Genomic DNA, 14,668 nt, shown 5'->3' with positions numbered 1-14,668 from the left:
CTGAAGAAACCTTCTGAATGACAAGTTAAACATCTTAAAGAACTTAAATAAGAAGTCTAGTTGCCTTCAACTCAAACACTTAATTTATTAACTTCTTACCATCTACACATAGGACCAAAAAGTGGTTTTGATTGTCAGGCCCTCCATTCTGAATTAAAAACAGGTGTTATACAGTGTAAGTCACGGCACAGGCTCAAGAAAACCCAATATCAGTGAACACAGCTTGTTAGTAAATGCTTGAATCGGAGTTAATGCCACGGTCCTTGGGTTTGAGGTTGTTTTTGGATTGGGAATCCTCAGTCAATATATTTGGGTTTGGGTTTCTGTTCAGGTTCTTCTGTTTGAAGTTTTGATTCTTACTGTTTGTAGATTGAGTTTTTGATCTCTGTTGTCATGTCCTTTCAATACAGTAATATACTCATAATGTAGTTTGTTGATTGTATTTATGGCTCCAGATACGTTTTCTTGGACTTTTCAATGCCTTTCTAGATGGTTTACTGTTCCAGTATTAGTTCTACATTCTTGATTTGTATTTACCTTCAGTTCCTAATTTGAGTTTGTTATTTGTGTGTTGTGTTAGGTTTTCTGGTGTTCCCCCTGAATTAGTGAAACAAGAATGACAGACTAAACAGCTTTTGTTCATTTCCTGTTGTAGTATGACTGTTTTTCTATTTTTCTATGGCTGTTTGAGTTTTGCTTCCTCTCTGATTGTCTTCATCACATGCAGTTGTGTCTTATCCTCAAATTAGTCCTGAGTGTATAGTCCATGTGGCATTCTTGTTTCTGTCTATATAGATCTGTCCAGTTTTTCCCCTCACCTTCTCTGTTCTTTGGATTACTGCTCGTGGTGTTCACTGTCATCAGGAGCAGTGTGAAAAATATGTGGATTTTTTTGGCTAGTCTCGCTTTGGCTGTTGCCGTTCCTTCAGCTGGCCGTGACGAAAATTGTCACAATTACAGGATGCAAAGAGCTGAAATGACACTGAGTGTTTGAAAACAATGAAAGGTGTCCACTGTCTGTGCTTCTCTGCGGTCCTTTCCTGTTCAGGCCAACTTTTCAACCAATCAGCATTTTACCACCACACAGTTCCCTATTCAGCTATGCGCTGGTGGTTTTGGAGGACTGCACACAAACACCTCTGCATAGACTGTATACCCATAATCCTTCACTCTGCAAAGCCAAACACTTAGGCAAACTACTGGCGTATCCTCTTAACCCTCTGACACAAACACATTACCATGAATTCTGCATAATTTATGCTTCTGCGTCGACTCTAAGTAGAGCCTATGCAAGTGGTCGATACCATTGCCAGCATTTATACTTGTGCTGGCGGCGGGTGTTTTCTTCCAGTCAATTTGAAAAATGGCGGCAGAAGATGTAGCCAAAAATACATAAGAGGAAACGGTGGTATGAACAGGCCAGTCACAATCATGTGACATGTACTTTCATTCTCCAGTTACAAGCATACATCCCACTTCAGTCATGATCAGTGGCGCCCCCTAACCGTAAGTCAAGGCAATCAAAATATTGAGTTTGGAGGATTTTTTAAATTACGCTCCCAAATTTGTTTCCTTTCTCCAAAATACAAGGTTAAGGTTATCACCAGTGATCCACATTTATATATACTAAATAAAAGATTATTGGACTGGATCAGTTTCATAGAAACTACTGATGATAATTCTGCCCCCAATCCTTTTTTTAGAGAAAAGCCAAATTGGCTTTTCTGGAAAAATGTGAACAGGATTTAATCTATCAGAACGAGTAATTTCTGATCATATTTGGATTAATGTGATTACCGGTGATCACTTAGACCTCAAAGGCTTAAAGCAGGCTCCACCTCATGTCACTATTTACGTGACGAAACCTTGTCATTGGTTCACCAGGATAAATACAGCTCAAGACTTCTCACTATTTTGTTCATGGACCACACAAGAGTGTACAATTTTACACATGCTTGTTTAGCAATGGTTAAGAAGTTGTGTAGTTTCTGCCACGGCGACCAAAGCGTGCACAAACGTTAACCTTCATTCATCCATCTGTTGGCTTTGATCATTTTGCATGAACAGACGGTGATATCACACAGATACTAAGGTAAGGGCGTGTGCAGCATTCATTCATATCAGCTGCAGCGGTACCAACCCGACGAGAATAACTAATAACTAATGTGTTATTTCACTGACTCCAGATGTTCAGAGATGCTGCAATCAATGCAGACCAGATGGGTTTCTTTTCTCCGTACTGCTTTAGTGGCACAGCCAAAACCAGCACCAAAACTGTCATTAAAACATCTTTAACTCTACACTCATTATAAGCTCCTACGTTAAATTCGTTTTAAACCCTGAAAGTGCAGGGTGCCGTAGTTTTAAGTACCATCTTTTTGCAGGGTCCAGCTCATAAAGTCTGCATCTGACGTGTATCCGCAGGTGTTGGACTCAAAGTTGCAAGAGCCTGGCAACAGCTGGCTGTTGGCTTGGATGTTGACTGAGAGAGAAACAAAGAGGAGGAAGACGTTAAAAAAGAGAGGGAATGGTAAGTATGAATCATTGCAACTGGCATTAATAGAAGCATGCCCTCATCCACCAGCGCTGGCCAAAACCGTTAAGATGTACTCACCAGCAAAAGTTAGGAGAATGTAGAATCTAAGCATTGCTGCTTTCTGTTTGAAAATATACAAAGAAAACTCTTGGAGGATGTAGGAAAAGAACAAAGAGCAGTCCTCTTTCATCCACGGTTGGGGAAAAGGCAAGATGGCTCTGCAAAGTTTGTTTTTGAAGACTTCTCTCTTGTGTGTCGTCCGAGTGTCTCTCCAGCTCACAGACCGGCAGCACACTGTCTGTGGGGAGAGTGGGGAGGAAAAACAGAGAGGAGGAGGAGAAAGAAGGTGACTGATGGGCTGATGTTAGGCGAGAGAGGGAGCTGGGGGAAGGAGAAAATGAAGAGGCTGGAAGGGGGGGCACCTCACACACTATCAGAAACTGACTTAAAACAGCAACGACTGTGCAGCTCTCCTCTTCTGATCTGTTGGCCTCAGAGTAAAAGCAGAGTTAGGGGTTAAATGTCCTGTGCAGCTCAGTTACTCAGTTCACCCCCCACCCTGAGCATTAGGCCCGCGTCTTCCAGTTCAGACATGAGCCTAATGAGCGAAACTGTCCTTATCAGAGAAAAACGACAGAGTCGGTACATTTTTAAAATGCTTAAAATCTCCAGAGTTTGCAGTTTCCTTGCAAACAACCTAATTATGGTGTGAACAACATGACTGTGCAGTAAACCTATGTATACTTGGTGTACACTAACCTCCCCTATCAGTGTGCTGTGATAAACTGTCAAACAATACTGCGCTATGAAAGATTGTCCTGATATGAACTTCAGATGAATTTGTAAAGGGTTATCTCCTCTCTGGAAGTGTTTTAGTGTTGAGTGATCAGCAGTAACTTGCAGCGGTGTAGAAAAACTACACATTTTTGAGGAGAGCCTGTTGTTACAACCTTTGAATGCATTGAATTATATTATGTCACACACTCCTGGTGTCAGTGCTTTTACCAGCTTCATATAGAGAAATCCTTTGAGACAGAAGGGCAACGTTTATTCAAAAAATGTGCGCAATTGAATATTTTTGGCCATCGGACTCTCACGAGAAGCGGCATCATTGATCAGTAGGTTCAGATGGAGGTAGAAGATGGTAAATGGACCCCCAAAAGGAAATAATAGAGCTAATTTTATCATGACATGAAAATTCTGGAGTGCACAGGCTGCTATGAAAACGTTACAGCTATGAATCAGGCTGGAAGGAGAGAAGTGAGAGGCTTTTGTCAGCTAAATGATGAACTTATGGAAAACAAGAAGCACTCCTCCGTCAAGGCAGCTCTCTCTCTCTGGGCTGTATTTACATTTAAGGGAACAGTAATGTGTTTCGTATTTATTCATTTTGTTTTCTGTGTTCTTTTTGAGCAAACTTTAAGAAGTTTGCAGTGCAGATTATTACTTTGACTACACAAACATAATGTAGGAGTAGGTAATGGATAATGTGAGTAACTGCACATGAATAGCTTGAGTTTACAGTTTATTTCTGACTAACTAGACATTCTCTTTCTGTAGAGTCAGAATCCTCATATATTGGTATAATTGCCTAAATGTTGCCAATAGTTTTAAAGATAAAAGACATTTGATGAAGGTTCGACCTTGTAAGAATTATAGAAGTTTTATAGGTTATAAGAGTTTTTTGTATATTTTTGACCAATAAATTGTTAAGATGACAAATTTTAATGGACTGTTAACATGACCCCACTCTACACCCCCACATAGTTCATTCAAAACTTTTCAAGCTATCGTGTTTACAGACAGAATGACACACACACATATAAACACTACAAAAACGTCTTGGCAGTGAAAAAAAAACATAAAAAAAGAAGATTTGGGGGACATTTACTGTTCACTCATATATCTTTGATTTCTTGCAGTTGGGCACCTCTAACCTGATGGGGATGCAAAACATCTAAACCCAGCCAAGAGTACTCCTGCTCTTGCTGAACCTGTTTGTGTGGTGACACTTTTATCATTTTTTAATAATCATGTGGGTCTTTTTGAGACACAGACTTTATTGTGTTGCTGAAAATCTTTTCCAGATGCTCCAATTTAACTCCAGTGCAGATTTCCTTTTGTAATAAAGTGCATAAGGTAGTCAAAAATATATGGACAATACTTCTTTTTTCATTTGAGCAACTTTTTCTGATCAAGAGAAGAGATTTTTTTCACACAATGACTCCTTTAATTTAGAAAATATACTTCCCTTCCCTTTTCAATATTACAGCATTTCCCACATGCACAAAGCCAGGACCCGTAGAAGTTTTCCTCTACACCCTCTGGAGTAAATCTCTGCAGCAGAGCTCTAAAATAGTGCACGTTAAAAGACACTGCTATATAATGACACCTTCAGCTATAACACAAGCATGTTAGGTAGTCAAACACTTTTGTATCGAGTTCATATTCGTAGCATAACAGCTGGAATTTAATGAGAAGACATATTTGAGAGCCTGTCTGGAAGCGGTATGATGATGTTTCCTGGGGTCTACAAATGATCTGAACTGTGTTTTACAGACTTGTGGAGCGTCAAAACATTTTTCAGTGATATAAAATATGTGAACAGCTTGTATTAGGAAATCCTGAACTAATCCTGCAGTTCACACTAGTTCATCTAAATACAAAGCAGCCACATGGAAATGTGAAAAATCCAACCTAAATTCAGGAAAAATGGGTAAAAAATTAAATTGTTGGAGCACTGAATGTCAGCACAGATACTCTGAGTCCAACTGCAGAAGGAAAATGAATTTGAATGGTGGAAAAAAAAAATGGAGCATGCTGGGTATGGAAGACCAGACTTTGCTGTACTTTTCAGCGGGAGAGCTCTCCTCCACATTTGTGGTCCATCTGTCAGCCTTGCTTTCTCTGCCTCTGTTTTTTCCCCTCCTCATTTTCTGCAGTTCTGCACTCTTATCGCTTGTGTTCACCAGAATTTTAACAAGAAATCTGAAACAATTATAGAGCACATGGGGAGGTGGATATTTGTGAAACCTGTTAATTGCGTGGCAAGAAGGCCTGACTGAAGCCATCAATATTATCCTGCTAGAAAATGCAGAGCTAAAAAAAAAGGGGGGAATACAAATACTGATTCTTTGTTTGAGAACACAGAGGGAAGATTGAAAACAGCGTCCAGAGATTTCTGCTTTCCCTCAGCTTCACAGATTATAATTAAAAGTTAATTTTTTTTCTGTGTATTTTCTGGTCTGGTCTGTCTCTGTAAACAACAAAGTGAAGCTTCAATAAAGAACTGAAGGGTGCTGTCAGGGTTCGGTCATGTGCGGTGCATGCAAACGTCATTGTTTGCTCGATGATTCAGTTATGAAACGTTCTCCTCAGTGTGTGATTTACTGCCAAAAAGAACACCAAACAATGTAGTCGCTGGACCCCCACCCTTCTTCTGGGAACACCCCAGCCCACCACTTCTGCTGGCGGTGGTTGACCCTACAACAGCTGTTATAACATTTGTTTAAATGAAAAGGTTTGATCTTTGCTGCGTACAAAGTGATGTGTCTGCGAGGGAAAACTTGGTCACAAATCTGTTTTGTGCAAAAACAGAAAACCCCACTTTTACTTAGTCTGTTGGGATTTTTTAACAACATGTTATACAGTTAGGCACAGACGTTTTCAGACAATACACCGCCGCAGTGGATTTTAAAGCAAGATGTGACTGAAGGGCAGGCTTTCTTTTTTAATCCATGAAGCAATTTTTAGAAATGTCCCCCAGAAGCTCAAAATGAACTGGGAAAAGTGACGTAAAAATAAGGATTGTTTTTAGCACTTGGATAAAACCATGAACATCACCAAATGCTGTTTTTCCTCCCTTTACAACAGACGGCTTCAGTTGCTACTTATCTTTGTGCCTTTGGATCTTTTTGCATGTGGCTGTGTGTCTAATAACTGAAAAGCTGCTCTGTTGGGCTGCTGCTCATGTAACTGAATTGGCCATTGAGGATTATCCCATCTTTTTACTGTAAGAAGCTCTTAAGGAAGTATGTTTTGGGTCATTATCCGTTATCCATCTGCACGGTGAAGCACCATCTATCAGTTCAGTACGGTGGCCCCTAGAGACAAAGCATGTATAAACTCCAAAACACTTACAAATTCCAAATAGCACGCACAAACTCCTCAACACATACAAAATCCAAAACACATGCAAACTCCAAAACACATGCAAACTCCAAAACACATGCAAAATCCAAAACACGTACAAAATCCAAGACACGTACAAAATCCAAAACACATACAAAATCCAAAACACGTACAAAATACAAAACACGTGCAAAATCCAAAACACGTGCAAACTCCAAAACACGTGCAAACTCCAAAACACGTACAAAATTCAAAACACGTACAAAATTCAAAACACGTACAAAATTCAAAACACATGCAAAATCCAAAACACGTACAAAATCCAAAACACGTACAAAATTCAAAACACGTGCAAAATCCAAAACACGTACAAAATCCAAAACACGTACAAAATTCAAAACACATGCAAACTCCAAAACACATACAAAATCCAAAACACATGCAAAATCCAAAACACGTACAAAATTCAAAACACATGCAAAATACAAAACACGTACAAAATCCAAAACACGTGCAAAATCCAAAACACGTGCAAAATCCAAAACACGTACAAAATTCAAAACACATGCAAACTCCAAATCACAACGGAAGTGCTCCAGGACGCTAGGGGCAGTGTTGAGCTCGATTTGTAAAATAAACGGCAAGTTTGTTGCAAACACATGGGCTCTAGTCTCCGTTGCGCTTCCCAGGTTGCCTAGCAACTATGATACTAACAGCTGGAAACGTGTCATACAACTTTTTTTGACAGAAATGAATGAGAACATATTTTTTTTCATTTGTTTGTTTGTTTCTACAAGAGCTTTGTGTGATTTGATAAGTATCTGAGGCTGAGACCACAGGACAGTAAAACATGATTTTTGGGCTTCATTTCTGTACTGAACAGTCATTTAAGATTAGCTAGTAAATAACAATTAGCTAATGTTGTTCATGAGACTAAAGTCATATCACTTTGGTAATGTAAATATAATATGGACAATATTATGGTTATTATATTAGTCATTATTAGGTATTACAGCAGTGAACATGAACTCTTTGTCAAATACTGAGCTTCAGTACAGATTCAAGTTGCAGTTATTTACATGTCTTACCACCTTAAATCTTCACTCAAAGACAAGTATATAGGAATGACTGCCAAATTTATTTGCCACTGAAGCCGAAGGATGGCATCTGAATAAAACCTCTCTTGACATGCCTAGATGACATTAAAGCTTGGTTGGCTCTAAACTTTTTAAATTTGAATGAAAAGAAAACAGATTTGTTGGTGTTTGGACCCAGTGGCCCCTGTGAGTCCTCTTCTTTTCATTTGGAACCCCTGGAGGTTTATTTTAAACCTGTTGTTACTGCCCTTGGTTTTAAGTTGGACCAGTCCATTTTTATCATTTAAGGCGACTGGCAAGAGTGAAATCGTTTCTTTCTAGGCAGCACTTTGAAACCGTGATCCATGCTTTTATTTCTTCCCCTGTGGACTACTGTAACGCACTTTATGTGGGGGTCAGTCAGTTGTTACTCTGACATCTGCAGCTGGTTCAAAATGTATATTGACAGTGCATATATAAGTGCATATATAGGTGTATCATATATAAGAGACAAATGTTGTTCCTTCAGTATGTTGGCATTACTAAATTTGGCTCAAATGCTTACATACATGTGTAAAAAGAAAATGTACAAGCTGTGAGCTGTTTCAAATCAAATCACTTTTATTGTCACATCACATGTGCAGGTACATTGGTACAGCACATGTGAGTGAAATTCTTGTGTGCGAGCTTCACAAGCAACAGAGTTGTGCAAAATACAATAATGTAAACAAGCAAAATACAAGAATGGCTACATCTGAAACTAATAAATATATGTACAATATATAATAGTATATATATGTTTCTGATAAAATGAAGAGTAGACTGATGTATTAAATATTCCTTTATTGGGTGAGAAAATCAGACCATGTCATAACTGCTTTAAGTCATACAGAATAGATATCAGCTTTAAACAGGCTGACGTCTGCTAAATGGGTCAAACTGGGCAGAAAGTATACAAACACATAACATCCTTATAGAATATGATGTAACACTATAGATCAACTTACCTCAGAATATATAAAGCATATAAACAATTACAGCAATATGATGCAACAAACACAGCAGTGCTACTGATCCAAAATACTCAAAGCTTCATAGAACTGGAACAAACATTTATTTTTAGTTCCATTCTGCTGCTGATACAGACTTTAGGTTTCTGAACATTAAACTTGTTGCTGCCTTTCATAGTGCGTAACTTGAAGGCCCTGAGTACTTTCTCCCACACTGGAAACACTGGAATGATAAAATTATTTAAACATTACCTAATAAGACTGATTCAGGACAGACAATTAGTTATTTTAAACTTTTCTAGCAGTCCTTCACAAACAGGGAACAGTCTGTCTATTCTCTCCATCTGTCAGCTGCTGCTGGCTCTTCCTCACATACTGCTGAGATTGTCCTGGTGGATCATCAGGGGTGCAAAGCCTCACAGATGATGTAATGCAGTGGGTCCCTCAGTCTGTTCTCACTCTGGACACTTGCAGGTGTCACACATTGAAATCAAATGTGTGATAAGCTGCAGGATTCAAACACAAGTGTGACTTATAAATACATGTTCATACTTTTATTCCACAATCAGAGAGAAAGAAACAGAGAGAGAGTGCAGGACAGACAGACAGGTGACAGTCTCAGGTGTACACACTGCTACAAAACAGCACAAGAGAAGGAGGATTTAGTGTTTGTGTCATTACGAGTGCTAAACAAGAAGAGTTCCCAGATGGTACAGTGGACACATGTGTGACTCCTGTGATTAAAGCATCTTTCTTTCAGCTTAAGGAGTGAACCGTCAGCTGACTGACATGACTGACTTTAATTACGCATAAAATCATCACATTCTCTGTAACATTAAAGTCAGCTATTGAACGGCGAATATTTTGAAGTGAAGGCTTTAAAACCAAGTTAGTACAAACGTCGCTAATGTCACATAACTTTCCCGACATGTTGCCAACAGTAATGTTTTAATGTTCTTCATTATAAAAACATTTGCGCATAAATAAGTGACATAATATTCAGTACTTACTTCTGGAAGTTTACTCTTCGTCCGCTCCGCTTCCACCGTTTTTTTTCGGCAAAATTATCCAAACCACCGCCGCGCTATGAAGGCTACACAGACCCATCCTTAAAATTCAGGGAAATTAAGGACGCATTTGAGGGCCACATTTCGAGCAGCCTTTGAATTGGGACAGTCTTTGTCGTGTCGCTGTGACATAATCGGCCTTAAAATGCGGCCTTTAAGGCTGCAGACCCCAAATCCGGTCATTGGTACTTCCTGGCTTGTGTAGTTACTAGGTAACAAAAGCTCAACACTGCCCCTAGCGTCCTGGAGCACTTCCGTTGTGTTTTGGATTTTGCATGTGTTTTGGAGTTTGCGCGTGTTTTGGGGTTTGCACGTGTTTTGTATTTTGCACGTGTTTTGTATTTTGCACGTGTTTTGTATTTTGTACGTGTTTTGTATTTTGCATGTGTTTTGTATTTTGCACGTGTTTTGTATTTTGCATGTGTTTTGTATTTTGCACGTGTTTTGTATTTTGCACGTGTTTTGTATTTTGTACGTGTTTTGTATTTTGCATGTGTTTTGTATTTTGCACGTGTTTTGTATTTTGCATGTGTTTTGTATTTTGCATGTGTTTTGGAGTTTGCACGTGTTTTGGATTTTGTACGTGTTTTGGATTTTGCACGCGTTTTGTATTTTGTACGTGTTTTGTATTTTGCACGTGTTTTGTATTTTGTACGTGTTTTGTATTTTGCATGTGTTTTGTATTTTGTAAGTGTTTTGGAGTTTGCACGTGTTTTGTATTTTGCACGTGTTTTGTATATTGTACGTGTTTTGTAGTTTGTACGTGTTTTGTATTTTGCATGTGTTTTGTATTTTGTACGTGTTTTGGAGTTTGCATGTGTTTTGGATTTTGTAAGTGCTTTGGAGTTTGCATGTGTTTTGTATTTTGTACGTGTTTTGTATTTTGCATGTGTTTTGTATTTTGTACGTGTTTTGGAGTTTGCATGTGTTTTGGATTTTGTAAGTGCTTTGGAGTTTGCATGTGTTTTGTATTTTGTACGTGTTTTGTCTTTTGCATGTGTTTTTTATTTTGTAAGTGTTTTGGAGTTTGCATGTGTTTTGGATTTTGTAAGTGCTTTGGAGTTTGCATGTGTTTTGGATTTTGTACGTGTTTTGTCTTTTGCATGTGTTTTTTATTTTGTAAGTGTTTTGGAGTTTGCACGTGTTTTGGATTTTGTAAGTGCTTTGGAGTTTGCATGTGTTTTGTCTTTTGTACGTGTTTTGTCTTTTGCATGTGTTTTTTATTTTGCATGTGTTTTGGATTTTGCACGTGTTTTGGATTTTGTAAGTGTTTTGGAGTTTGTACGTGCTTTGTCTCTAGGGGCCACCGTAGGTTCAGCAGCATTTGGCTGAGTCTGAGCAGAGAGTATAGCCCTGTGTGCTCCACAGTCCATCCATGTGCTTCTATCACCAGTCACATCATCAATAAGCATTGGTGACCCAGTTCCACTGACAGCATGCATGCGGTGCCATAACATTTTTTAAATGTTTTCTGGCTAATTCTAATCTGCCCTCTTTTCTCTGTATCTACATTCATGTAGATGTCTCCTAGTTGTAGACTTTGACAGTGATGCGCCTGCCTCCTCGAGAGTCTTCACAGCTAAATGTCATGAAGCTGTTTTTCTTAACTGTGGAAATAATTCGGTCATTGTGCACTTTAGTTGTCTTCTGCGGTCCCTCAGGCCTTTTGATGTTGCTGAGCTGGATAGTTATTTTGGGTTTTCAGCCTAATGATGGTCTGCTTGCGTCCTCAGTGTTTTTGAATCTTATATTGAGAGTTCCAGCATCCAGTGAAAGGGTTACCAAATATAAGCTCAACACTTGGAATGGACTCATGATTTTATATCTGCTTCAGTTGGTACAGAAATGTGTTTGATTATCACTTGTCAAATTACTTGTAAGTCTCTGAAAATGTGACACTATGTATAAAAATCACTATAATTCCCATACCTGAAAGTCTGCACTTTGATCACATATTGATTTAAAATCAGCTGTGGTGGTGTACAGAGGCAAAACTACAAAAAAAGCTCTGTAAGTTAATTATGGACCTAACTATAATAATGGTTACTTAGAATAAATGCTCAATATGATGAAATACAGAGTACTGTGCAAAGGTCATGAGCCACCCCCCATTTTGCTTGGAAAATTGGAAACAGGTACAGATATTTACTGAAAATTGTGCAAACATGCATGGTAATATTTGGAAAAAACAGAGATTCAGTTCTACAATTGTGCAATTCTAAAGAGCTTGAAAGTCAATATTTGGAATGACTCTTAGGCAAGCTCTCTTCTGATTTTTCTCAGGAATTTTTGAGGACATTTAAGCAGAATAAAACCGTTGCTGGTTTTTAGACTTATAACACAGTATTATAATTTTATATGTGTTTTATTTAAACAGCAAAATTATTTAATAATAGGAAAATTTCTTTATATCACTGAGGTTAATGTAATATTTAATTGCAAAGTTGAACAATTTATGTGCATATTGAGAATTTAAACCTCCATCAGATGAATATGAAAACCTGAGGCATGACCCTGCTACATTTCATACACAACTGAGATAACAGCTGATTTTATGGATTACTCTTAAGGATTATGCCCTTCATGGCCTTACCTAACCTTTTAGTATCACATGCAGCAGTGCGTACCTTAAGGGCAGAGGTCTTTTGTGTCTTGCTGCGAACTCTAAAGGGGCCTGGAGGCTCAGGAATGAGCTGCCTGAGTAAATCAGGTCAGCTGAGTCAGTGACTTGAAATGTGCTTTAAATGGAAATCCTTTCCCAAGGTTTCTTGAGTCTTAATTTCCTTTAAACCATTTTTTCTTTCCAAAACACTTTCTAGAGTATTGGCCTTTATGTGCTTTCCCCATTCGGCGTTTGCTTTATTTTGTGACCCCTTCTTGAAAAGCGCTACATAATTCGATTTTTATTGTTATATTACCACTTCCATCCTGCTGAAGGGCTCCACCTGCAGCCGGGCTCAAACAAGCACGGGCCCTGTGGCTTGTAGTTTAAACATGGATCATCTCCTGAACATAATGGAAACCGGAGCGTGTAAAGTGAGGCCACTGGTTTTCTGCGTGATAAGAGATGACTCCCTAATGAAACATTGATGTGAGTTAATTCCACTAATGGGTTCAGCCTGTGCCGACTGCATGCCATCTAACTACAGAAGGAACATGTACAGTACAGCTGCATTGATGTATGCAGAGAGAGATGCAGAAATTATTAATGTTTTCTCTGTAAATAGAACAGCAGCAAGCTGAACACAGAACATGAACTATAGGCTATGTGACATTACCCCAGACCCACTCCACTGACCCGATTCTCCATGTTGGCCCTATTATGGAGCTTTTCAGTTCATAGCCGGTATTTCATAAAAAGTGTGCCGGTTGTTTGTGTGGGACCAAAGACGTGTGCCTGCTGAGATACTAATAACAGATTTGATACCATGGTTACTATACTCCACTCCATCGCCATCCTTCATCAAGTATTGTTGTCAAGGTAACACGTGCAGTTGCAGAAAGGTGCATGTGACTTTTAAGTAACAATGCTCGATTAGTAATGAAGACACAGCCTCTTTATTATCTTGGATCATTGGAAACAGGAGCTTAAGATAGCTTATTCCATCACCTCTTAAAAGTTACTAGATTTTATATCATACATGTCAGCCTACAACACGAAAGGTCTGCAGTTAACATTGTGTGAATTTTCCACAAAAAGCTGAAAAAAGATAGCAAGTAAGAAGGCCCCGGGGAAGGGTGGCATCAGTAGGAACATCTGACATAAAGTCTTTGCCAAATCAAATCAGAATAATTCCACAGATTGAGGAAGATGGACCCCTAAACGGAGTAGCTGAAAAAAAGAATAAGAATAAGGAATCAATTTTGATTGCAATAACTGATTCTGTTAAAGCAGCTCCTACCTATTAAATAACTGCCTTTGACTGGATATAAAAGATGGATGTAACTGGATCAATACGCAAAAATCAGCCCAGGGATTTTTTTGCCCGCCATGTTCTGTGAGAACAGTGCAGATGGTCCAGTTAAATACGTGCACATATTTGTGCAGTTCCTCAGAGTAATAGTAATGATGAGTAGTACATACAACAAAAAGGGGGAAAGGATAAACAGGTCAAAGCAGCCAATCATTGTACTTCAATCACTGGATCTTTCTCTTGCTAATTCCGTCCCTCCATCTATTTTCTTACCACATCAATTACATCTTCTTCCGTCTCTTCTCCACTCTGTTTTTGGTACTGCTGTCCCTAATTATGCCCTTCGCCACGGCTGGTGCTAGCGAGAGCATCGACTTGTAACTACTTGTTGGCAATATTGTCTCCTGTAGCAACCCAGACAGCTAACATCAGTTGATTTTTTTTTTTGCTGCATCTGTTTCTAGATTATTTCTATTTCACACTCACAGCTTTTCCGTTCCACTTTTTTTCCTTTTATTTTGTCCATCTTTATTAATCATTTCTTTCAAACTAAACTCTGTTTTACAAGTTGCATGAGCACACAGGGAAGGTAGAAGAAGATCTGGCTGCATTAAGAGTCACAGCCTATCTGTTAGTCATGGTGAAACATACCTGGCTTTCTTCTATTTAACTCTAATGGGAACTATTACTTCCTAAACTGATGATGGGTTGTGGTCCAAGACTTGACACTAGCAGTATAAATTGTGAACATATGTTGAAAGTGTTTATTGAGGCTGTGTATCAGGGGAGCTGAAGGATGATTTTCTTATACACTTGTATACAACTGGATGTCATTTGCAACCAGAAGAGTCGCCCCCTCCTGGCCATTAAAGAAAATGCAGGTTTGAAGCACTTCTGCACTGGCACATCCAAAAGCTAGAGTCATGTTTTACAC

The 14,668-nt window shown here is 38.8% G+C and overlaps 1 protein-coding gene across 1 annotated transcript in view; it reads right to left on the bottom strand.

Moving 5' to 3' along the window:
- The window catches only part of LOC146705500 (MAM domain-containing protein 2-like), a 29,369-nt gene extending 26,514 nt beyond the window's left edge, over positions 1-2,855 (bottom strand). The window contains exons 1-2 of the mRNA XM_085463181.1: positions 2,615-2,855; positions 2,372-2,482 (exon numbers count right to left, since the gene is read on the bottom strand). Of these exons, the coding sequence (XP_085319307.1) occupies positions 2,372-2,482; positions 2,615-2,726 (223 nt within the window). The 5' untranslated portion in view covers positions 2,727-2,855. The remainder of the gene's footprint in view (positions 1-2,371; positions 2,483-2,614) is intronic.
- Between the last annotated feature and the right edge of the window lie 11,813 nt (positions 2,856-14,668).

This window comes from Copadichromis virginalis, linkage group LG7 (genome assembly GCF_057382275.1).
Source record: "Copadichromis virginalis isolate Kocher_CV1m ecotype Utaka linkage group LG7, C_Virginalis_male_GT1.1, whole genome shotgun sequence".
Taxonomy (NCBI): Eukaryota; Metazoa; Chordata; class Actinopteri; order Cichliformes; family Cichlidae; genus Copadichromis; species Copadichromis virginalis.
This window is presented reverse-complemented; position numbering and strand designations above follow the sequence as displayed.